Source organism: Hoplias malabaricus, chromosome 12 (assembly GCF_029633855.1).
Source record: "Hoplias malabaricus isolate fHopMal1 chromosome 12, fHopMal1.hap1, whole genome shotgun sequence".
In the NCBI taxonomy this organism is placed as follows: Eukaryota; Metazoa; Chordata; class Actinopteri; order Characiformes; family Erythrinidae; genus Hoplias; species Hoplias malabaricus.
In genome coordinates this window covers 33,328,663-33,352,044 of record NC_089811.1, presented here as the reverse complement: position 1 = coordinate 33,352,044, position 23,382 = coordinate 33,328,663, and the positions used below count along the sequence as shown (strand labels likewise).

Here is a 23,382-nt window from a genome sequence, read left to right as displayed (position 1 = left end):
ATAGCAATGGTGTTGTATTAAAACAGCCAGTGTTAATTAAAATAGTGCTAACAATTTATCAGTAGTGTATCTGTATCTCACCTGTAAATCTGTTGTAATGAATACAGTCATTACTGTGGAGTCAGCTAGTTCACCTACACTGTGGCTTCAGAATCTGGTAAATGAATTTTACTCTTTGGCAACCTCTGTTGCCCTAATTCCCAAGAAAATGACACCCATTTCCGATTCCAGTCCCTCCAACTTGAACTGCCAGAAGAGTATGAACTGTGGGGGTCACACATAAACTTATCCTTAACCACAATATGCTACTAAAAAAACTTAATCATAAGGCGTTCACAATGCTTACGTTATATTTTTTCATTGTTTTAACTTGACTACTTAACTTTATTATACATAACTGCTGGTGTGTGGTCTCACAAAAAATATATGCTGATTTCCTATTACAAATATATCATTACACTGCACGAATATGTCAGGGACTTATGGGTGGTAAAGCAGCCCAAAATGGGTGTGGGAGAGCCTACTATTGACATTTATGGCTTTGGCTCCAATATGCGGTAGGGAACTCGGGGGCGTGGCCATGCAGAGTCCCCTACACTTAAAAAGGCGTTGTTAGTGTTTCATGTAGTGAAGTGTTTATTTGGGTTTGGCGAATTATTTTGTGTACATTGCCGGTGTTTTTTTTTTTTGTGTGTTGTGTGTATCCCCTCTCCTCACCCCCCGGATTTTGTGTGTTGTGTAAACGCTGGGCTGGATGCGTTCCTATGTTATTAGTACAGATATTCCAGGCTTTTGTAAACTGCCTGTTGTAAACAGGAGATTTGTCTGCCTATTCATACTGTATTCTTTTGTCTTCTTTTCTTTCTTGTGGTCATACAAGACCACAAATACAAATTAATGACAGCGGTGTAAATATTCTGGGGGTTCTACACAATTCCCATTTTAAGTCGCGCACGCGCGCTGGAAGGCTGTGCGTTTCCATAGCGACAAGAGCCAGCACTTGGCCATTGGCTGAACACCGAAATCCCCCACTTCCAGCGTGGCTGTGTGCGCGCTCCCGACCACCGAGACTCGTGAGCGCGCACACCGGGGCTCCGTGCTCGTCACCGGCAGCCTGCCCTCCCCGCCTTCGCCTTTTTTTTCAGTTTAATCACAGAAAGTACCCGGGGTTTACAAAACACAGAACACAATGCGATTTTAGACTTGACTCCATCAGGAGCTGAAAACTAGTGTGTGTTCTGTAGGGTGAAAGAGGAAAAGAACATTTATCCAAAAAGAATCTTTTCATAATAATGTCACTATTCGTTTATTTTGTAGTCTGTAAAATCTCTGCTTAAAAAAAGCCAAGCTTTGGTTATTCTCCTCCTCCTGGTCTTCCTCCTTGTCTTCGTCATCATCATCATCATCATCAGCGCTACGGAGGCCGGGAGGGCGAAGGGGACGGACGGCTCGGGTCCCACCCGTGAGCATGGCGGCCGCGGACGCGTCGGCGAGCGGCTAAATAAGAGCGACGGCGGTTAAAAAGAGGGAGAGACGAGTAGAGCTGGCTCCGCGTTTTCGTCTTTACTTTTACGAAGCGATTCCAATCCAGTCTCATCTGTGTGTCGAGCTCGCGCTCTCTCTCTTTTTTTGCTGCTCTGTCTTTTTTCCGCAGGCGGCCCCCAGCCTCTGCGTTTTTCCCCTCTCTCACTGTCTCTCTGTGTGTCTCTCTCTCCCACTGTCTCCCTCTCTCTGGCGGGTGGTTTGTGATGGTCTTCTCCGCCGAGGTTCGTGCGGAGCGCTGTAGCGCGGCGGTTGGCGCCGCTGGCTGAGGCATGGCCCCCGCTCCGGAGCGCTGCTGCTGCTGTGGGCTGCACGCCTTTGTGCGTGGCTTGTTTATCTCGGGAAGCTAAGAGCAGCAGCGGCGAAGCGGCAGGAGTCACACAGAGAAGCATGGGAGTGCCGCTGTGAAACCAATCTCAGCCTCCAACTCCCCCCTTTCTCCCTCTTCTGCTTCTTCTTGTTTTGTTGTTTTCATGTCGAATGCTGCGGGAATAGCTTAACTCTCTCCCCTCCCTCCTCCCTCTTTTCTGTCCTTTTTATATTCTTTTATTGAGTTGTTGTGGTAGTGGCGGTTGAGACATGCGCGAGTATAAGGTGGTGGTGCTGGGCAGCGGCGGCGTGGGCAAGTCCGCCCTGACCGTGCAGTTCGTCACCGGCACGTTCATCGAGAAATACGACCCCACCATCGAGGACTTCTACCGCAAGGAGATCGAGGTGGACTCTTCGCCGTCCGTGCTTGAGATCCTGGATACGGCGGGCACTGAGCAGTTCGCCTCTATGCGGGACCTGTACATCAAGAACGGACAGGGCTTCATCCTAGTCTACAGCCTCGTCAACCAGCAGAGCTTTCAGGACATCAAGCCCATGCGCGACCAGATCATACGGGTGAAAAGGTGAGAAAGTGTGTTTGAGACAGAGAGAGACATAAAGTGTGTGTGAGGGCCTGCAGCAGTCTGACGCAGCTCCTATCCTGCAGCGCGCGCGCACACACACACACACACACACATACATATATATACATTACTGCTGTTTCTTCACCCTCTTCTACCTTCCGCGGTGGAGACAGAAGCCTAAATATCACTCCTGTTTAACCTCCTGCATCCTCGTTTCATTACAGTACTTTAATGCATTCCTTTCCTTTCAAATTTGGTGCAGAACCTTTGTGAAGTGAGTCACAGCCACAGCTGCACTGGCCCAAAGGAAGGCCTACTGCTCACTGTCTGTGCTGCTGAACGAGTGTGTTCTTCTTGACTAAGATTGCATTATTGCCTTGTTACTTTAACATTTACTGCAGAACAGGTGTTCAGGACTTGTGGAGTGAGTCAGACTGAGCTAGGCTTACTGCTGATAAAAACTGTTTATCACATATGATTAAGCACAAATCCTAGGTGCGTTATTTTGTTATTACTCTTCTGTAACTACTAAGGCCTGTCTCATCGCAACAACAGCACTATGCGAATTATAACACAGGGCAATGCTACAGTGACACCATGTAACTGAGCAATTAAAGTTCATATCCAGACCCCTACTGTCTTCTCATGAGAAAGTGAACATCGCGGGAAGTTGTGTCGTGATACTCACAGAGATCTTGGAATTTTGAATATCTTTCAGCGCTAACACCGATATGTGTAGCTTTTGAAAAGACTACAAAGCTTTAGAGTGAGGCGTAATATCTGAAATCACTATTAATTACCAGTTATAACCAAATAATCTTTATAGGTTTTGACAGTGATGGATTTCTCTGTACAGGCCCAAATACTTAACTGTTATTAAAGACTTAACTTCAGTGTTAGTGACACAGAAAACAAATATTGCCTAATGTTTCATATCCTGAGGTAAATGATCTCTGTTTACACTACAGGTGGCTTTCTACCAAGATTTCTTTTCCAGTACACATTCAGAGAGTTGAAACCTCATGTGGCCAGTACAAATACAGATTCGTGAAAATGATTATAATGTAATGACCACACACTGCACAGCAATTACTATGATGTTAGTACAGTGGAACCTCTACTAACGAACGCCTATACTAATGAACTTTCCAAGGTACGAACCGGGCATTTGAATATTTCTTGCCTCCACCAACGAACCATGACTCTAGAAACGAACCGGCGGCTGGAAATGGCCACTGACCCCAATAGGCGAGTCTCCCAGCGCGCCCAGACTTGAGTGAGCTTTTAAGATTAGCAAATTGTAGCTTTAGCAATTTAGCATTAGGGTAAATAGCAGACATCGAAATTCGTGCTAAGTTAAGCCGTATCTACGCTTCGTCTCCCCACATTCACCGCCTACTCTCCGTTATTCCACCCACCACCCACCTCCCGTCATACAGCCAGTGCCTGTGTTACTCCTCCAGCCAGTCGTCACGTCTTCAAGGTAGCGATGTGTAACCACTTACAACTTTATTATTTCATTTTTATTACTGTTTCCACTGTATTTCTTTTTTATTTGTAGTAACGCTACATGTATTTTTTTTACTAATTTGAGAGTGTTGTAAACATATATTAGTGCAAAAAGGGTGACTTTCGGGGTGGGGGCTGGAACCCATTAATTGCTTTTCCATTATTTTAAATGGGGAAAATTGACTCGAGAAACGAACTTTTCCACTTATGAACCGGGTCACGGAACAGATCAAGTTCGTAGGTAGAGGTTCCACTGTATATAGCTACCACCAGGGATGGACCAAAACGGGAACTCTGGACAATATTTGGTTTTATTTGTATGTGTGTGTCCACTAATGCTGATGCATTAAACACTAACATTGATAACAGATAGAGATGTGGTGCATTACACATTTAAAAATAGTAGGAACTGTCATTAGTATTACAGGTAATAAACACTTACTGGTGAGGGATATATACAGAAAAGAGTATAAAATGAAAACCTTTTAGGGCAGTAGCTCCGTATTGTCTACAAATCCTTCTCCTCTGGACTATATCAGTTTAAAATATATCATATTTAAACATCTTCCCAATGCCTTTTGTTTGTATATATGGATACAAATTGAATTCCGGTTTCATTGCAACATGACACTGCACAATATCAGTGTGTGACATTTCAGGCTGGCTCTGTAACAGGATTATATTTTTCATTTTTGATATCTGATTTTCAATGGCAATATTCCTCAATTCTGGGATGCCATCTGCACTCCAAACTCTACTCACAGTGTTGTTAGACAGAATAGTGTGTGCATGTGTAGAAAGGAAGTAAGAATTTATTTATAAAGCACTCTAAAAACAACCTGAGTTGACCAAAGTGCTGTATATGATATCAACACGCAGTACACGCTGGGTTAAAACAATAAAACAAATGAGATAGAAGGAAAAAATAAGTAAAAAGGAGTTTAAAAGCACAAATAAACAGATAAGAAAGATAACAAGGGAATAAAACACATACACACACACACACACACAAAGAAACTGTGTAGACATTTGCGTGTATTCTATATCATTGCTGTCCAGTGAAAAAACATGTATATTCCAAAACAGTAACTTCTCTTACAGAAGAAGAAAAAAATCCTTAACTTTTAGTGGAAGTCAATGTAAAAGATTGGGCTCCAATTAATTTGGGAGCATTTCTATTGGTCCGTTCATCACACAATGTGTAGTAAACTAAAAATCTTCAAAATGGAGACAAATGTTTTTAATTGGACAGCAACTATATGTTGTTTCTATTTTTTTTCTTTTTCTGGCTCAGTGATGTTGCCACATGTGCATTTTATAGCGTGGGATCAGCTGGTTGTGGCCCAGAGAGCCTGAATACACAGGAAACACTGGAAGTGCTTAGCTTCCCCTGTAAATTCCTGTGAGTGCACAAGCTAACTATGTGTGTGTGAGCCAGAGCGAGAGTGAATGCATTTATGAGTGTGTGTCTCAGCAATAAAGAGATCTTACATGGCACCATACACTCATATGAACTGCAGGTGTGGATCTACTACTTATTCTCCTACACAGACACAAAGTCTCTCCACAAGCACTAAACATTTTAATTTACAGATGGTCCGTTTTGCTGTATTTGACCATCAGAAGCGAGATAATTTGAAGGAGAGTAGCTGTGTTTATTTCTCTGTGGCCAGTTAGGGCCTACCATGATATTCAGGCCATTGGAATGTCCTAGAGTTACTGCAGCACCACAAGAGCATAAGTGCTTCCCTTCGGAAACCAAGGACCCCAAAACTGACTTTTACATCAATGTCAGCCTTCAGATCCCAAGGTGGAGACTATTCATAGACTTCTTGTACTTACGGCAGGACTGACTGTCAGCAAGAGGAGTCTCAAGCAAACTTGGCAGAGCATTAAGAGGCCAGGAGTACAGAGTAATTTAGGCTAATTGATTGCTTGTCAGTAGCTCAGACTTGGATACATTTAAATAAGAGGAAACTAATCTCCTCAAGCAACAGGTAGAGTTGATGTCACACTGCTCCAGACTCCTGGGGTTGTGGGTTCAAACCCCTCTCCACATGACTGCCTGTGATGAGTTTGGTGTGTTCTCCCCGTGTCCGCGTGGGTTTCCTCCCGCAGTCAAAAAACACATGTTGGTAGGTGGATTGGCTACTCAAGTGTTCGTAGGTGTGTGTGTGTTGAACTATTGTTGCCCTCTGATGGACTGGCACCATTCTGGGTAGCCTACGGACCCACCGCGACCCTGAAATGGATAAGCGGTTACAGACAATGAATGAATGAATAATATCCTAATCTCAGGCTCAAAATGTTTTTCACATCTCAAGGAAAATTAAGCATTTGTGATCTAGGCCTAAATCTCCATATGGTGCATGTGAATGATAGGTTACCACAGATTATATTTATATATATATATGGCATTTGCCTGACACTCATATCCAAAGCATCTTACAATTCTAATGTTACCTATGTAGGTTAATATAGTGTTTGGAGTGTTACGCAGTGACTGTCACGGCTGTAGCATGGCGTGGCGATCTACACAGGGGGTCATCAGTGTAGAATGTAGTATAACTTAGACTCTGTTACACCAGTCATTTCCTATTACAGAAAACATATTGAACCAAAGCATGTTTAATAGTTGTTTCAGCATCTGTCCTTTGATTCTATAATTCAGGTCTTTTGAATGATTAATTTCTATTCTTTTAATAAGTGCAGGGAAACACATCAGTGTTATGGACCATTTGTTACAGTTGCAGCAGGGATACTTTGTTTATAACTAACTCCTGAAACTGTGAAGGCCTTTAGGTCCAGAGAATCCCTTGCACCAGCTCTATGAAAGTGTCAAACAAGTAAATACAGTGGAATTTGAGTTCCTAACTTGTGTTTATTGATAGTCAGAAAACATGTTATTTCTTACTAATTCAAGGAATAAGGTTTAAAAGACCGTTGGTGTAGTAAGGAAGTAAGAATTTATTTATAAAGCACTCTAAAAACAACCTGAGTTGACCAAAGTGCTGTTGATGATATCAACACGCAGTACACGCTGGGTTAAAACAATAAAACAAATGAGATAGAAGGAAAAAATAAGTAAAAAGGAGTTTAAAAGCACAAATAAACAGATAAGAAAGATAACAAGGGAATAAGGTTTAAAAGACCGTTAGTCTTGAAAATGAATAATGTTGGTTATTTAGCTAGATACTGTCATAACAGTCAGTCATAACGGTGTTTTACCGCGGCGTTGTTCAGCTGTTGTCCACCAGTGACGTCACGGTTGCGTTCAAGAATTTCCGTAGCGAGCTCGGGTTTTTCCGTCAATTTAATAAAATTGTCAGTTCTAATGCAAATTAAGCTGCTATTTACATTTTAATTCATACTTATATATGTCAGTAACTAAAATAATGTGAAATATTCATGGAGGTCTGTTAAGTGGTGCTTAGTCTTTAATCAATAACACCTAAGATTAGTGCTGGACAAATAATCCATTTTTATTTTCAGTTACGGTTTTGGTTTTCACTGATAATGAAAACAAGATAATCAAGATAAAATCGTTATTGTGCCCCTCCAACTTTGCAGTGATGCTCTCATTTCATCTTGTGTAATATTCTTAGCGTTTAGTAAATGCATGAACTTCAGTGAGTAATGTTAAATAATTATAATCTCAATGCTAACTCAGTATTAAGAAATTATGATTTAACATTTCCCAGGGGTCTGAACAAATCTGGGTGTTGTACAGTGGGCGTGAAGGAGATTTATATCAATAAAAGTATATCTGAATTCAGAATTTGAGCAAAGCAAATTTGGAAATCCCAAAGAGGCACTATTAAAAATTAGCTGTATCATAATAACCACATTGAAAAAGTGTCATGCTTAACATCATTTGCACTGCATGTTTATTTAATTCCTAGGAATGTGGAAACATGTTTTAATCCCTTCCATTTGGGCTAGGGATTTTTTCAAAATGTGTGCCTAGCAATAAACTTTGGGATTTTATTAATATGGCTGATGTTTACACTGATGGTGGAGATGACCTTTAGGGATGATCTTGATACGGTGGCTTTGTGTTGCTCTGTGAGGCAGCTGTAGAATTAAAGGGGAGAGGTATCACAGGGCAGGAGTCCAGCCTGTCTGGATATGTATAGGACTTTGAAAGCGAGGGACAGGTGAGGTCATCAGGATCACTGATGCAGATGGAGGGAAGTTCTCTCTAGAGAGTTTGGTGGAAGGGAATGAAAAGATGCTTTAGTCTGCCTGATGAACAGAGCAAGACATGGGTCCAGAAGGGTCTAGGACAGAAGCATCCCCTCCACTCTCCCGTTCTCTTTCAGCTAGTGTATATCAGTGGAGTGGTCATGTATAATATATAAGCTGGGTCTGTGTGCTGGAGCTGCTTTGGGTCTGGGCAGCAGCAGAAAGAGCTGCATTAGGGGCATGGCACGACAGGGTGCATGAGTGTGATTAACAAAAAAACTCTATGGCTGTAGGATATTTGCCCTTATACACTCATGTTTTCTCTTTCTATGATTTCCTAAGCTATAGTTGGCAAGAGATGCATGAGTGTATTTGTTTAATATGCAGACAGTGATGCCAGCATATTAAAATAAATAAAATGTTGAAATTGAAACTACACAAACCACAATTAAATTAAATTAAATGTATTTCTATAGCACTACAAATGCAATAAAATAAGATGCTGACTATTTTAGCACAGTAACCCAGATTTGCCCAAATGTTTTATTCTACAGTAAATATATCATGAAATATTGGTCATATCAAATTTTCAGATTTTAAATGTAATCATCAGATTTCAATCATTTTTAAGAGTGACTATGCTTTTTTTCATTAACCCCTGAATTGAAATATTTTGAAATAATAAACTATCCCAGTGTTGCTCCAAATTTTAAATGATATCTTTAAGCTCTCAAGGGCAATGCAGTGTTGCAACAGTTGGTGTCATTATCACGCAGCTCCAGGGTCCTGGGGTTGTATGTTTAAGCCCCGCCTAAGGTGACTGTGAGGGCTTTGGTGTGTTCTCTCCGTGTCAGCATGGGTTTCCTCTGGGTTGTCCGGTTCCTGCCATGGTCCAACAACATACACTGGTAGGTGGATTGGTCATGCTAAAGTGAGTGTATGTGTAAGTGGTGCTTTTGTAGGACTCATGCCAAATCCAGGATGTGTTACTGCCTTGTTCCCAGTTATTCTAGGTAGGCTCTGGACCCACCTAGAACCTGCGATAAACTGGACAGAAACAAACCTGATTAAGGAACACAAGAATCAAGAACTAAGAAACAAGGGGCCGACAAACACAAGCACTAGGGACAAGCCTTATATACGATGGACAAAATGAGAACACCTGTGAGAATCACATGAGGAAAAGGAGTCATAGCTAGGACAGGATCACCAGAGTGAGTCACATGAGAGGAAGGGGCATGGCTAGGGAGACATGAACATGAGGAAAGTGGAAAAAATTCAAGGAAAACAAAGAGGAAAACATGACCAGACAAGGAAACAGGACCAAGACACAGAGGAGGAGGGACCCATCTTGACACGGATAGAGATAATAGGCCAATTCGGGGGGGGTGTCTGTTATATGAAGTGTTACATGTCTCCTTTGCAATAAAACGTGGTGCGCAGCAGTACCCAAACTGTTATTATGTGCAATGTGAGGAGAGATCTGCCTGATAAAGCACAGCACTTTGCATCCAGACAGTTTAAAAATGATCAGACGACCACTGAGTTCAGTGAAAAACAGTAGGTAGTTCTGCATTTAATATTCTCTGAAGACATTTGGAAAAAAATACAGACATAGTAGATTTGGATGGAAATAAAATTATACAGGATCCCCTGTAAAAGAGAGAACCCTAGACCATCCAGATAGGGCTAATGAATGAATTTGAGTGGTCAAAAAAATTCATGTTTGTTGGTGGTGGTCAGCTCTCTTTCTTCAGTACCCAGTAGGATTAACAAGGAAACGTGGCCTTTTTACCGAGATACCATGACGCATCACAATATGCAATTGGTGAGCCAGGGTTTTTTCAATATGCTTGTGTAGACAGTATCAACTTTCACTTTACTTTTAACGCATTCAGAGCATTATTTTTTTCTCTCTCTGTGGGCATTTCCCTGCCATTATGAAAATGAAATACACAAATTATCTACCTAGCAATGGCTCCTCCCACTTTTTTCAAAATTGAACCAGACTTGTGAAATAATTCCAAAATTATCTTGCATCTCTAAATATTACAATGTTCTACACTTCCTGCAAATGTCATTTAAAACAGTGTTAATTTTGTGCTGGACGTTACAAGTAATGGACGCTTATGTAAAATTAGTTATGGAAACTCCATGCCTGAATCATGGAAGCCAAGGCAGTGGCACTCTATGACCTACCCTTATTTTGTAAGTCAAATACAGTAGTTAAAGCCATCTTAAAATCTCTAATTTTAGAGGTAATGTGCCATTACTGTTGGTTTAACCAATTCCTGGCTTTGTTAGTGAAACCCACTCTTCACTCTGTTATACTGAGGCCAGTAGCTCATTCTCACTTTTGCAGATGTTTGCATACTACATGTTATCATTTAAATGCTGTTCCTATACGAACAATGTGTATTTTTAGTTGAATTCCCAGGATAAATAGGCTGCTGTGTGTTTTATTTCACTCCTGTTGCCTTAGGGCAGAGTGATGCCACACAGCAGCATTCTCTAGCTGATCTCCCTCTGTTTAAGAAGTGTCTAATTTCAGGTGCTATAGAGGAGAATCTGTTAGTTCTTCAAGCAAAGCAAACCTTCTGAAATCTTCAGCATACTTCATGTATGCTAAATGCAGATTATGTTCAAAAATCCAGTTTATTTTCCTCTTTCCTTATAGTAAGTAATATATATATATATATTATAGTAGTAAGTAAAGTAATAATTCAAGTTAATGTAGTCATGTATAGATTGCAAGTTCTGGTTCCATTTGAAAAAATACTCAGGGAAGAACTCCTATAGTGTATAAAGCCCACAGACCCTTATTTAAACCCAAAGTTTAGACCAGTCAGAGGATATTAAACATGGTTGATTTGTTCTCAGCCCAAATCTTAGTTCATGTTCATCTTTAGTTTACATGTTAGTTTATAACAGAAACACAATCCAGTGTCTGCACAGCATCAATTCACATATATGTTTCTCTAGGCCTTCTTTACTTTGCAATATTGCAAACATGGGTGAAAACTGAAACAGCAAGCTAATAAACATTCTAGTTTATCTGGTTGGTGTGAGTGTGTGTGTTCACTAAGTTAATGTATTTCAAGTATTGTAGTGTGCAACCACAGAATAGTTAGTGTATGATTTGTGTCCATTTGTTTAATTCTTCGTCAGGTAGTGCAAGATGCCAGTCATTGAAAATCTGTTCAGAGGTTTGATGTGAACGGTCCCATTTAAAAGAAGCCTAGTGAGCCAGAATTGTTTGCAGTTGTGGTGAAAGAAATTGGATGCCTAAAGGGTTAAATGCTGTTTAATAAAAAAAAATTAATAATATAGTTGTTTGTGATTGACACCTGAAACATTAGTTTTGCTTAAAAAATGTTCCTTAATTTTTTAACAGCAGGGTGATAATTGAATTCTAAAGTAAAATAGTCCACTAAAGAGAGAATTTTTCTTCACACTTAGCAAATTGTGTTCTTTATTAGATTAAAATATTATATGAATTAAAACATTTAGATGAAGTGTACAGATTAAGAGTTACTCATGGTTCTTTAGTCGTTTTACTTTTCCTATCAGACCACTCTGGATTTTTTATATATATTTTTAAACAATGTTGTTATTCTGAAATAGACAAATGACACTGCAGAATTCTCTCTCTTTCTTTCTTTCTTTCTTTCTTTCTTTCTGTCTCTCTCTCTCTCTCTCTCTCTCTCTCTCTCTCTCTCTCTCTCTCTCTCTGGGTGTGTGGATGTTTAGTGTGTAATCTGTAATAGGCACTGGTTGAGAATTTCAGTGTGATGGCCATCATCTCGCCACATCACACCACTCCCTCTCCTTCTCTTCCCTTGCACTGATTCCCCACCGAGCATCACTGAATGCAAAGCTTACAGTAAACCCCCCACCCACCCACACGCACATACACCACACACACACACACACATATCGCTCCACCATGAAAGACATGAGGTCTCCAAAGCGACTGGCATCTCCACCCCCAGCCTGCCTCTAACAGCACACTTTGCTATGAGACCACCACTATAATCAGTGATTTATTTAAAGAGCTGTCCGGGGGGGAGTGTGTATGTGGCTGTGTGTGTGTAGGATTTTTTGGCTTTTTTTTTTATTTGGGCACAGACCTGCTTGGTGTAAAAATAGTTCACTGTGGGGTTAGGACCTCACATGTGACAGCCTGATTTTCAAACAGACATAAACCTTTCTCTCTTACACACACATATATATCTCTGACCACCTGCAGAGTGGTGTAAGGCTGTCAGTTCTCATGGGGATTCAATGATATAACAGCTTGCTACTTCCTAAAAAATTATTATAAATTTTTATTTATTTTAACAAACCCTCCGGGGCCTGGATGTGGGTTCACTCTTCTTCACTTTCCAACTACAAAGTCAACAACAAAAGCCTATAACGTAAAGGGTTAAAGGGAAAAACATGGAATCGCTTTACATGAACCTTGAAAGGGGACATATTGTTCAAAACTGTGAAACAAAACATCCCAGTCATTTTTTTGTGGGCCACATTACAAGATGTTCCGATTTGTTTGCTGCTTCATTCATTGGGTACAGACAATTCAGGGCTTTCCTGCTTCCTTGTAGCTTCAGTCACAGCACTGGATCTGCGGTTATGTGATAGAAAGTTACTGATTAAATATGGTGAAAGCAAGAATAGAGAAGAAAGAAAACAAAGCAAAAATGACTAAAAAACACCCTCTGTTCCTTGCTCCGGTTTGATTCCCGCTCCGGGTGACTGTCTGTGAGGAGTGTGGTGTGTTCTCCCTGTGTCTGCATGGGTTTCCTCCTGGTGACTGTCTTTGAGGAGTGTGGTGTGTTCTCTCTGTGTCTGCGTGGGTTTCCTCCGGGTGCTCCGGTTTCCTCCCACAGTCCAAAAACAAACGTTGGTAGTTGGATTGGCGACTCAAAAGTGTCCGTAGGTGTGAATGTGTGAGTGTCTGTGTTGTCCTGTGAAGGACTGGCGCCCCCTCTGGGGTGTATTCCCACCTTGCGCCCAATGATTCCAGGTAGGCTCTGGACCCACCATGACCCTGAATTGGATTAGCGGTTACAGATAATGGATGGCTGGATGGATGTTCCTTGCTCCTCACTCCTGGGCACTCCTACTGAACTGTGCTGTGGCTCATTCTCATTTATTTCTGAATAGGACTGTTTAGACAGGTGAAGTTTTATTTAATTCTTGTGGAATTTTGACTAAAGCATGTTACAGACATTTCATTAAGACTGGAGGGGACTGACTGCGTTAGCTTCTGGAAAAGAGATATAATGTTTTGCTCTAGTCTACTGTTTGATTTGTGAATTACTTTTGGATTGAGTTTATATTCTGTACAGATTGAAGACTGTACAGATTCTCTTTCCAATTTTAATGAAGCCTCTTTGGTATTGTTGGATATATGTATCAGGCCTGTATCAGCAATAAAATGCTGAACTGAGTATTCATTTTCATTCATTCATTATCTGTAACCGCTTATCCAGTTCAGGGTCACGGCGGGTCCAGAGCCTACCTGGAATCATTGGGCGCAAGATGGGAATACACCCTGGAGGGGGCGCCAGTCCTTCACAGGGCAACACACACATTCACTCACACCTACGGACCAGCGTGTGTTTTTGGACTGTGGGAGGAAACCGGACCAACACCCCACACTCCTCACAGATAGTCAGCTGGAAGAAACCCACGCAGACACAGGGAGAACACACCACACTCCTCACAGACAGTCAGCCGGAGGAAACCCATGCAGACACAGGGAGAACACACCACACTCCTCACAGACAGTCACCCGGAGGAAACCCACACGGACACAGGGAGAACACACCACACTCCTCACAGACAGTCACCCGTAGGAAACCCACACAGACACGGGGCGAACACACCACACTCCTCACAGACAGTCACCCGGAGGAAACCCACACGGACACAGGGAGAACACACCACACTCCTCACAGACAGTCACCCGTAGGAAACCCACACAGACACGGGGCGAACACACCACACTCCTCACAGACAGTCACCCGGAGGAAACCCACACGGACACAGGGAGAACACACCACACTCCTCACAGACAGTCACCCAGAGTGGGAATCGAACCCACAACCTCCAGGTCCCTGGAGCTGTGTGACTGCGACACCTACCTGCTGCCCCACCGTACCGCCCTGAACTGAGTATCAGTGAATCTAATCCAGTCTTGTAATATATTTATCCTGATATAGCTCAACCTCACATTGTGTAATGTCATGTTGGAGCTGTGTATTTCTTTGTGTGGTAGTAGAGTGCTTGGGTAGTTTGAGCACGGTGGTCTCCTTTTAGATTTAAGATCTCTTATTACAATGTTGTTTGGTTGAAGGCTTCAAATGCGATTCATTGATACATTTATTCTGTTGTTTAGTGAGATACAAGAAAATATTCAAATTAAAAAAAAAAGCAATGTGTGTGTTATAACAGGGGACGACTTCTGAGTGTTTAGAACATTTCTGGTGTGTTCTATTTGGCGCTCTCTTACTGGAGTGCTGTGCTTTTCATCTTTTTTCAACTTATTTTACATTTAAAATGAGATTTTATTTAGCTTTTTTACATTTCACTTTGGCTGCTGTGCCCTTTGATCATTTATATGGAAATGGGATGCCCCCATTGAGACGCCACTTTCCAGTGCTAACCACCACCAGCCGTCTTTCCCACCTCCAGCTCAACTAACAGGTGGAGCTTAGCTGCTCCTACTTTACCCCTGAACAGAAAGAGAGTGACAGCAGAGGGGTGAGAATTACAGTGACAGTAAGTGAGAGAGAGAATGAGAGGAGACATCAGATCTCCTCCAACACATCAAAGCATTGTGAGTTAGATTTATCAGTCTGTTCCTGTATGTTCAGAATCAGGGTATATCCTCTGCAATTATTTCAAAGAACACAAACTGATCTATGCAACACAATTAAACCACATGACAGAATGAAAGCATTTGACCAGTTTTTAAAATATCTGCACTGCTGCACATAAAACAAATAACCGTGTGTATGACAAAACCGGAAAATCATTTTCCACTTAGCCTAGATGAAGTCGAGCAGGAAAAACATGTCTGGTGTTGTTAATTTGCTTCTTTAGTTTTGGGAAAGGGGGAGGGAACCTTTTTAATAAGAGAGCCTTTTAATACATTCCTGTTAAGTTTCTCAGTGCTGTTGTCAATATTTATTTATATATAAAATTCTAAGTAACGCAATATATATCGAAAATATTTTAATTGTCAAAAACTAACAAATAATAACAAATATAACAATAATAAGCCCTTATATATAACATTTCTATTCTGAATGTCTGCCCATGGTCACGCTGTCGTATGTTCTTTATAAATCAACTGAAAACTTGGCAGATACATTTTATATTGGCCAACAAGGACATTAAAAAATGTGTACTGTGGAAGTACTGAGTTAATTTTAAACATCAATTCCTTTGACCTCACAGTAGCCATTGGGTATAACTGACTTGCCAATGGGATCTTAAGAACAGGTACAATAATTACATTATCAACTTATTGAACAAAATATAGACATATCTTCAGTCATTTTTGCTGACTTCAGTATCACTCATTAGGTTTAGTGGTGGGTTTGTTTACATGAAAATGAATAACACAAGTATTTCTCTGGTCTCTGTTCTGGAGCCACCGTGTCAATTATGAAAGTGATTTTATTTTATTTATGTGACGTGTTTTATTTTGGATTTAAACATGTGTTATATTTCAATTCCAGTGTCTGAATATTATAGTTAAATGTGTTTAGCTAAAACTATATTGCTCTTTAAAGGGGTTTAACTATGCATAATGATTGCATTATTATGACATATAATATCAGTTATTTTAGGGCAATATATCAATCACAACAATGGCCATGACAGGCTTAAGATCAGGGCTAATGCTTAAGAGTAAATAATCTGAAAGCGCACAGATCAGATAGAGAAAGTAACCACAATGTTTAGCCAAGCAGCATTGTGTATAAGTGATAAACTGAATCAGCAGCTGGTTTCATAACAAGTGTGCAGATTTATTGCATTATTAAGCAGTTGTCTGTGGGTCATTTTGATGGTTCAGGATTCTGATTTAGGTTTCTGATATCACATAGTGCCTTGCTAAACAGTTTATGGACTTTCCTGGTTGCAGCAAGCACTACATTGGCCAATTAAACTATCCTGTGTTGGACAGTTAGCTCAGTATGCTTGAGGGTGTTTTGGCATTGAACTGGAAAGTTACACAATTAAAGGTGAAAATTAACGATTGTAATCAAATCACTTTACAAAATTCAAGATTTTTCCTCAATATTTACTAGCTTTCCAGACTGTTTATAAGATGCAAATAGGTCTAATTTGTTTACAAAGCCCTAATGTCAGTAAATTACTCAAAAAAAAAAAAAAAAATTCAGTCCACAGTCCAGTATACTAGGCTTTCTCTCTCTCTCTCTCTCTCTCTCTCAAAAGCATGATCCAAGATGAGGATATTGCTCTATTCCTGCTCCATAGGTGGGTAATATACTTATTTTTGCTGATCACATAAGGTGGAAATGCCAAATTTGGGAGACAACTAACTGCATTATAGAAAGTGCTACAAAACTAAACAACTTACAAATGAGTTTCTGTGGCAATTCAAACAGTGAATAAAAACTTACAGAAAAATTAAACTTCAACCACGTTCAAACCACGTTGTTTTTCTTCTCGAACACAATATTCCACCTTAACAGTTGCAGAGATCCCGAATGTAAACAAACCAGAGAGAATTTGGTTTCTCTACAATGTTAGACATCCCCTTTAAAGAAGGTCTGGATACTAAGTGAAACTGACACTGGCTAAATCTAACATTAATAAGATTATTTGAGTCTGAAATTGATTTAATTTGTTTTGAAACTACAGTGTGAAAGGACTATAGTTTTCTAATTTATGTTGGTTACACCAGTCATTATTATCATCAGCAGTTTTAAGATGCCAGGGTAGTTAATGTCTCCCTGATTAATTCAGTGTAGGCCTCACACAGTGCTGATTGGCCATACGCTGTATTAAGATCACTGACTGGTCCCTTGTGATCATAGCCACTTTTTTACATACAGACCTACATGCCCGCACACTACCATGAGTGTGTACCACGCCTTTCAGAAAATGGTGAATAATTTAATGGCATCAATATTTCATCCAGTAAAGCTGTAAAGCGTAATGAGCAAAGGCGAGTCTGTCTCCTGTGATGCTGTTTGTTCCATTTGACAGAAGGGTGAAGGAGGCCCAGAAAGTGTGTGCTTTTGAAATAAATGCAATGTCACGGCATGCTAGCCAGCCTCTCAACATTATAGAGCTGTCAAAATTATCATGACAATTTATACTATTACCATGCTGACTCATCTTTGCTTTAGCTTGTGCATGGTCATGACCAGAGGTGGCAAATAAATAAAAGAAATATTTATATAAATAAATAAGCATCTTCATTCTAACAACCTGACTTCTCTAATCATCTCAAACAAGCCTCAAAAGTGTCTGAACCAAATTCTAGCAACGATTTTACTGTCTGGACCTGAATTTGACCGTTCTGGATATTGAGATTGATAGTGGGCGGCACGGTGGCTTAGTGGTGAGCACGTTCACTCTCTCAGCGCTGGGATCTTAGGTTCAAATCCCATCTGGGTGGAGTTTCCATGTTCTCCCTGTGTCTGCGTGGGTTTCCTCTGAGGTCTCCGGTTTCCTCCCACAGTCCAAAAACATGGAGGTTAGGGGAATTGGCTTCTCTAATAAAATGTCCTGGTGTGAGAGTGAATGAGTATGTGAATGAATGTCTGTATGTGTGTGAGCCCAGATATGGATTGCCACTCTATCCTGGGTGAAATCCTAGTGCCTGATGTAGTTATCCAGGTGGACTGTCGTTCCTGGTCGAGAGTACGCTGTGTGCGTTTGGCTGCCACTTCTCGCTAGTGTGTGTAGATTGAGCGTTCTGAGCAGTGTGGATAGTAAAGCGTCCTTGGGTGTCTAGAAAGGCGCTATATAAGTGTAAAGCTATAGATCTTTGTAGTGTAGAGTGTAGGAGTATAACCTATAGCAGTTCCACTGTTGACGTAATGCACAGATATATGACCGTGCATCTGCCCAATTCATTTAAAAAAAATTTACAATCCAGTAGCAATTGTTTAATAAAAAAAATAATGATTTTAAAACCCACATAAAACTGAGTGAGAAAAACCAATCAAGCTGTACACAATTATATTAAAGTCTGCACTTTAACATAGAATTCCAATCCATTTCAAACATTCTTTCAGAATTCCTTGTATACGGAGTGGTTTTGTGTGAAATGTTCCAGACTTTGACTATTTGAAAGTGATAGGAGCCAGACACTAGAATTATTCAAAGTGTTTTCTTTAATACACCATTTCACTTCTCAACTCTGAATGATTTTCTGTACAACTTGGCATTATCCAAGTTAATTTTCTCTGGCATTTATGTTTTTGTATTATTCCATTACTTGCTTTGACATGTGTGAGGTTTTGTTATTCATGGCATATAGCTTCCTTTCGTCTAAGGCAAAGCAACACTCAGTTCAGAGCACAGAGTATTAGGTGGGCATTGCCCACATGAGCATGTGTATTTATGTGTATATGGTATTTTGTATAAAGTGAAGAAAAACAGGATTGTGCCTTTCAGCTCAAAATTTAATAGTCCTCCTGATCTCACACTCCGCCATTACCGCTCCTCACCAGTAGATTATACTGAGCAACACTGCGGTGTTTGTTGCCTAGAATCCATGTAGTTTTCTCTATTTTAGAGGGATATTTATTGCTGTTTTGAGGCCAGTCGAAGGCACCAGTGTAATATAATGGGATTATGTTGTTGTTCTACTGGCACACAGTGAATGTCTTAGTACTGCAGGGTTCTCTTATGCTTTCAGGGTGTGGCACATAAGACCCAGTTCTCCTTTGTTGATCTGCATTTATGAATGGTTATTCAGATCGGAATTGTTCTACATTTACCACCTTATGTCTTTGGATTATTGTTTCATAATTCTTAAGACTTACGGTTTGATAACTACTGATAATTATTCTGTAACCCTTGTGAGACTAATTTATTGTATTTATTGATCCCAAATATTTATTTTTGAATAATTTCACAGTTCATGATGAACTTTAGACACCGTGTAAGTGACCGCTGGTTTTACAAAATTATATAAAAATAGCATTATTAATGTTTGTTCCAGTGGCAACAATGTACATCTTATGACTTGTTTTATAATTCAAAATTTAGCTTGTTTTAAACATCAAAATTCCTTTAGTCCTTATCCTATCAGCCACAATTTCTGCCTGAAATTTGCTTCATCATTTTCACTGTGGAACCATGAGGCTAATGTTGCTAATAAGCAAAGGAAGCCCAAAATAGCATTGTTCCAGCCTTAATCTGTGCAAAGTTCTTAAATAATCTCCAACACACTGATTTAGGTGGTGTTCAACTGTGGCATTCTTTCATCTATGGAAATGGAGCATTTGTTTGTTATAATGGTCCATTCAATGGCCTAATCAAGCCTATTTGAGATGACTTAATAAGAGAATAGTGTGAGGCAAGTGTGTGATGATTCAGGCATGCAGTTTGCAGTACCGTAATTGGCGGGAATACTTTATATTACTTGTTAGCTACAATAGCCTCATTGCTCAAGTGGAAAACAGAAAAAGCAAACACAAAACAAAGGGTTTGTAGACATTCCTTATTAAGAATGAATTCAGCTAATTTAAGGTGCACCCACTGTGAACAGAGATGTTCGGTTGAGGACACACAGCTTGTAAAGTATAAAGCATAAAAAGAAATGGAATACTCTAGCAGCCTAAGGTCATCATGGGCAATGACAAGCACATGCTAGAGGGGTATGATGTGGAACTATGTTCTCTGGAGCAATGCAACTCCATTCATTATTTTTATGATGAATTTGAGTGGTGTTTGTGTGATCATCCAGAACTAATCACACAACAACAGTACCTTCCTCTTACAATAGATGTGTGGCTAAATACCATTAAATGCTTAGGGAAATGTGTTTAGTCTAAATGATTCCCAGATCAGTACCGTTACTGCAGCAACGTGTAACAAATAAAAAAATGTAGGATGAATTATTGTGAAAATAATTATACAATTTATATTAACTGTATATAAAATGTTTTATAAATATCACAGATACTATATACAGGGTTTGGACAATGAAACTGAAACACCTGGCTGTAGACCACAATAATTTATTAGTATGGGGTAGGGCCTCCTTTTGCGGCCAATACAGCGTGAGTTCGTCTTGGGAATGACATATACAAGTCCTGCACAGTGGTCAGAGGGATTTGAAGCCATTCTTCTTGCAGGATTGTGGTCAGGTCACTACGTGATGCTGGTGGAGGAAAATGTTTCCTGACTCGCTCCTCCAAAACACCCCAAAGTGGCTCAATAATATTTAGATCTGGTGACTGTGCAGGTCATGGGAGATGTTCAACTTCACTTTCACGTTCATCAAACCAATCCTTCACCAGTCTTGCTGTGTGTATTGGTGCATTGTCGTCCTGATACATGGCACCGCCTTCAGGATACAATGTTTGAACCATTGGATGCACATGGTCTTACTGGTGCAATGTGCAATTAATGAAGACTGGCCACCAGGCTGCTCCAATTTAGCCATGAAACCTCCCACACTACAATGACAGGTGTTTCAGTTTCATTGTCTAACCCCTGTATTGTAAATGTATTGATACATATTATTTACTGAGAAACAGAGTGGTGTGATGATTCTACTTTTGCTTAACTCTCTCTTGAGGGATTAAAAGTCTGAGTGATTATAATGGGGTTGTTTGTTGTTTGATGTTCCTCAGGTATGAGAAGGTGCCGGTGATCTTGGTGGGGAATAAGGTGGACCTGGAAAGTGAGAGGGAGGTGTCAGTGAGTGAAGGTCAGGCGCTGGCGGAGGAGTGGGGCTGCCCCTTCATTGAGACCTCTGCCAAGAGCAAGACTATGGTGGACGAATTGTTCGCCGAGATCGTCCGACAGATGGACTACGCAGCACAGCCAGACAAAGACGATCCCTGCTGCTCCTCCTGCAATATACAATAACCCTCCTGAGTGAGGACTCACGCTCTCTCTCTCTCTTTCTCTCTCTCTCTGTACACACACACACACACACACACACACAGACACAAACATGCTCAAACACATGCTTGCACACACACAAATTTCAGTGGATGTTCTTTTTTGGTCGATTTTATCATAGTGTAATTCTGGCATAGATGTCCATGACTGAATGGAGAAAATGTGAGGAATTTATGTCACTTTAACAACTGACTGAATCATTACTGAACCACAGAGAAGTGCACTGGCCTTATGAGTGTTCCGTTTCCTAGCGGAGTAGGAGACATCTGCGAGATTTTTTTGTCTCGTACAGTTTGCTACTTCTCTCTGCAGCACTATTTAGCCATTGTTATTCTTTTTTTATTATTATTATTATTATTTTTAGACTGTTTTCCTGTTGATCTGACCCAGTTTTGTTGGAAGGTTGAAGAGGTGAGTGTTTTTGACCCTGCGTCTGAGACAAAGCAATGAAATCAGCCTCCTCAACCACAAGCATTAAACTTTAATGAAAGATTGATTACTGAGTGAAAAAGATGGGAGGATACACACACATGCACACACACACACACCACTGACACTACCAAAAAAAAACATCAAAAGGCCTCCTGTTTCTTCCTGTTGAGTTTTTTTTTTTTTTCTTTTTTAGTCTCTGATTGTTCTGATGAATGGGACAGCAGGCCGTTTCTCTTCCTTGAACATCAGAGTGATGATGCTGTGTCTCAGTTGTCTTTCCTCTTCTTTTTTGTGAGATGTCAGAGGACTCGGACCGCAGAATGCCCAGGACTCCTTTAGTTTCAGTGGAACTGTAGTTTCCATTATCTCGTTAGAGTTTGAACTTCACTCTAGAAATATTCTGTTTCTGAAAGTTAGGTTATACATTTTCTCAAATGGTGCCATCGGACTCCACACTCCTTTTAGTGTTTTACCAACAGGGCCATGTGGAGAGAAACCATCTCAAACCGATAATGGAGGAAGTCGCTGGTGATTCTAAAGATGACGACGATGGCGGAAGTGTAAATATGTTGATGGACGTTGCCAGTTCCTCTCCTGCTCCTCTGCCCTGCTGTGGGGCTGCGGACTGTGTGCATGGTCAGAAACTGGTGAGCAGACGGAAGGGACTGAGATTACCGGAGATAGTTCGAAGAGTTTGAGCCAAACATGACGATCACTCCTGTCCAACCAGAGGAGCGAGGTGCTGTGTATTCATTGTTGATTTTCTATTTTTTTATGTGAACATTTACTCTCTACCCTTTCCTGAATGAATGGTGACACTCTTTCATTTGGCACCTCAATAAAGTGTGTTCAACACGTCATCCACTTGCTCATTACACCTTCTTTCCTCACTTCTGACGGAGGCAGAACAATCTCGGGGAAGTGAACATGTTTGTATTGTCCTGTCTGCCTAGTCTTTTTCTGGGGGCAAAAGAGCAAATGGAGGCAAGGGGCAACCGGATGTAAATGTAAATGCAATTTGACTTAAAGCATGTTGCAGGAAAGTAAATGTAGTGGTGTTGGTGTCTTTCTCAAAAGGGGACTGAACCTTTCAGTGCAGTTATGTTTAAATATCCTATTTAATTAAATAATTTAATTTAATTGACCAATTGACCATTGGTCAATGCTTTCCTATACATCCTATACCAAGATGTGTACACAGTAAATAGGCCTGCAACAGCAGTGGGTGCCCCCTGAAATAGCTAGAATTCTTTACTAGAAAAATGTCTACTAACATAGATTGTGATATATGATGCACCATAACATTATGATCAACTCCTTGTGTCTACACTAACTGTCCATTCTTTACACTCCACTGCATTTCACAGTTCTACAACTGCACACTATAGTCTCTCTTTTCTCTGTATAATTTGCTGACTTTCACCCTACTCTTCAGTGGTCAGGGCCCCCACAAGACCACCACAGAGCAGGTATGGTATGGTCAGTGGAGCTGTGAGAATGGACAGGGAGTGTAGAAAAAAAAAAAGAAGTGGTCATAATGTTGTGGCTGATCAGTGCCTCGCAAAATGTTCGGCGTCTGCTTTTATTTAAAAAGCCTTGTTTTTGCAAGTTATTAGCACCTCTTACATCCAATAATTATAACAACACTGTATTCAGTTTTACTGGCGCCCCCTCCAGGGTGTGTTCCCAC

At 40.5% G+C, this 23,382-nt stretch overlaps 1 protein-coding gene across 2 annotated transcripts; it reads left to right on the top strand.

Moving 5' to 3' along the window:
* The first annotated feature begins 1,299 nt into the window (after positions 1 to 1,299).
* On the top strand, positions 1,300 to 22,710 carry LOC136710657 (ras-related protein Rap-2a). Of its 2 annotated transcripts, XM_066686383.1 has the most exons (3): positions 1,300 to 2,435; positions 20,987 to 21,233; positions 21,886 to 22,710. In XM_066686383.1, exons 1-2 carry the CDS (start codon positions 2,122 to 2,124, stop codon positions 21,222 to 21,224), a joined length of 552 nt encoding a protein of 183 aa, XP_066542480.1. In that variant the 5' UTR covers positions 1,300 to 2,121; the 3' UTR covers positions 21,225 to 21,233; positions 21,886 to 22,710. The 2 variants fall into 2 exon arrangements, with proteins under 2 accessions (XP_066542480.1, XP_066542479.1); XM_066686382.1 differs by having other exon boundaries at positions 1,302 to 2,435; positions 20,987 to 22,708.
* The last annotated feature ends 672 nt before the right edge of the window (positions 22,711 to 23,382 follow it).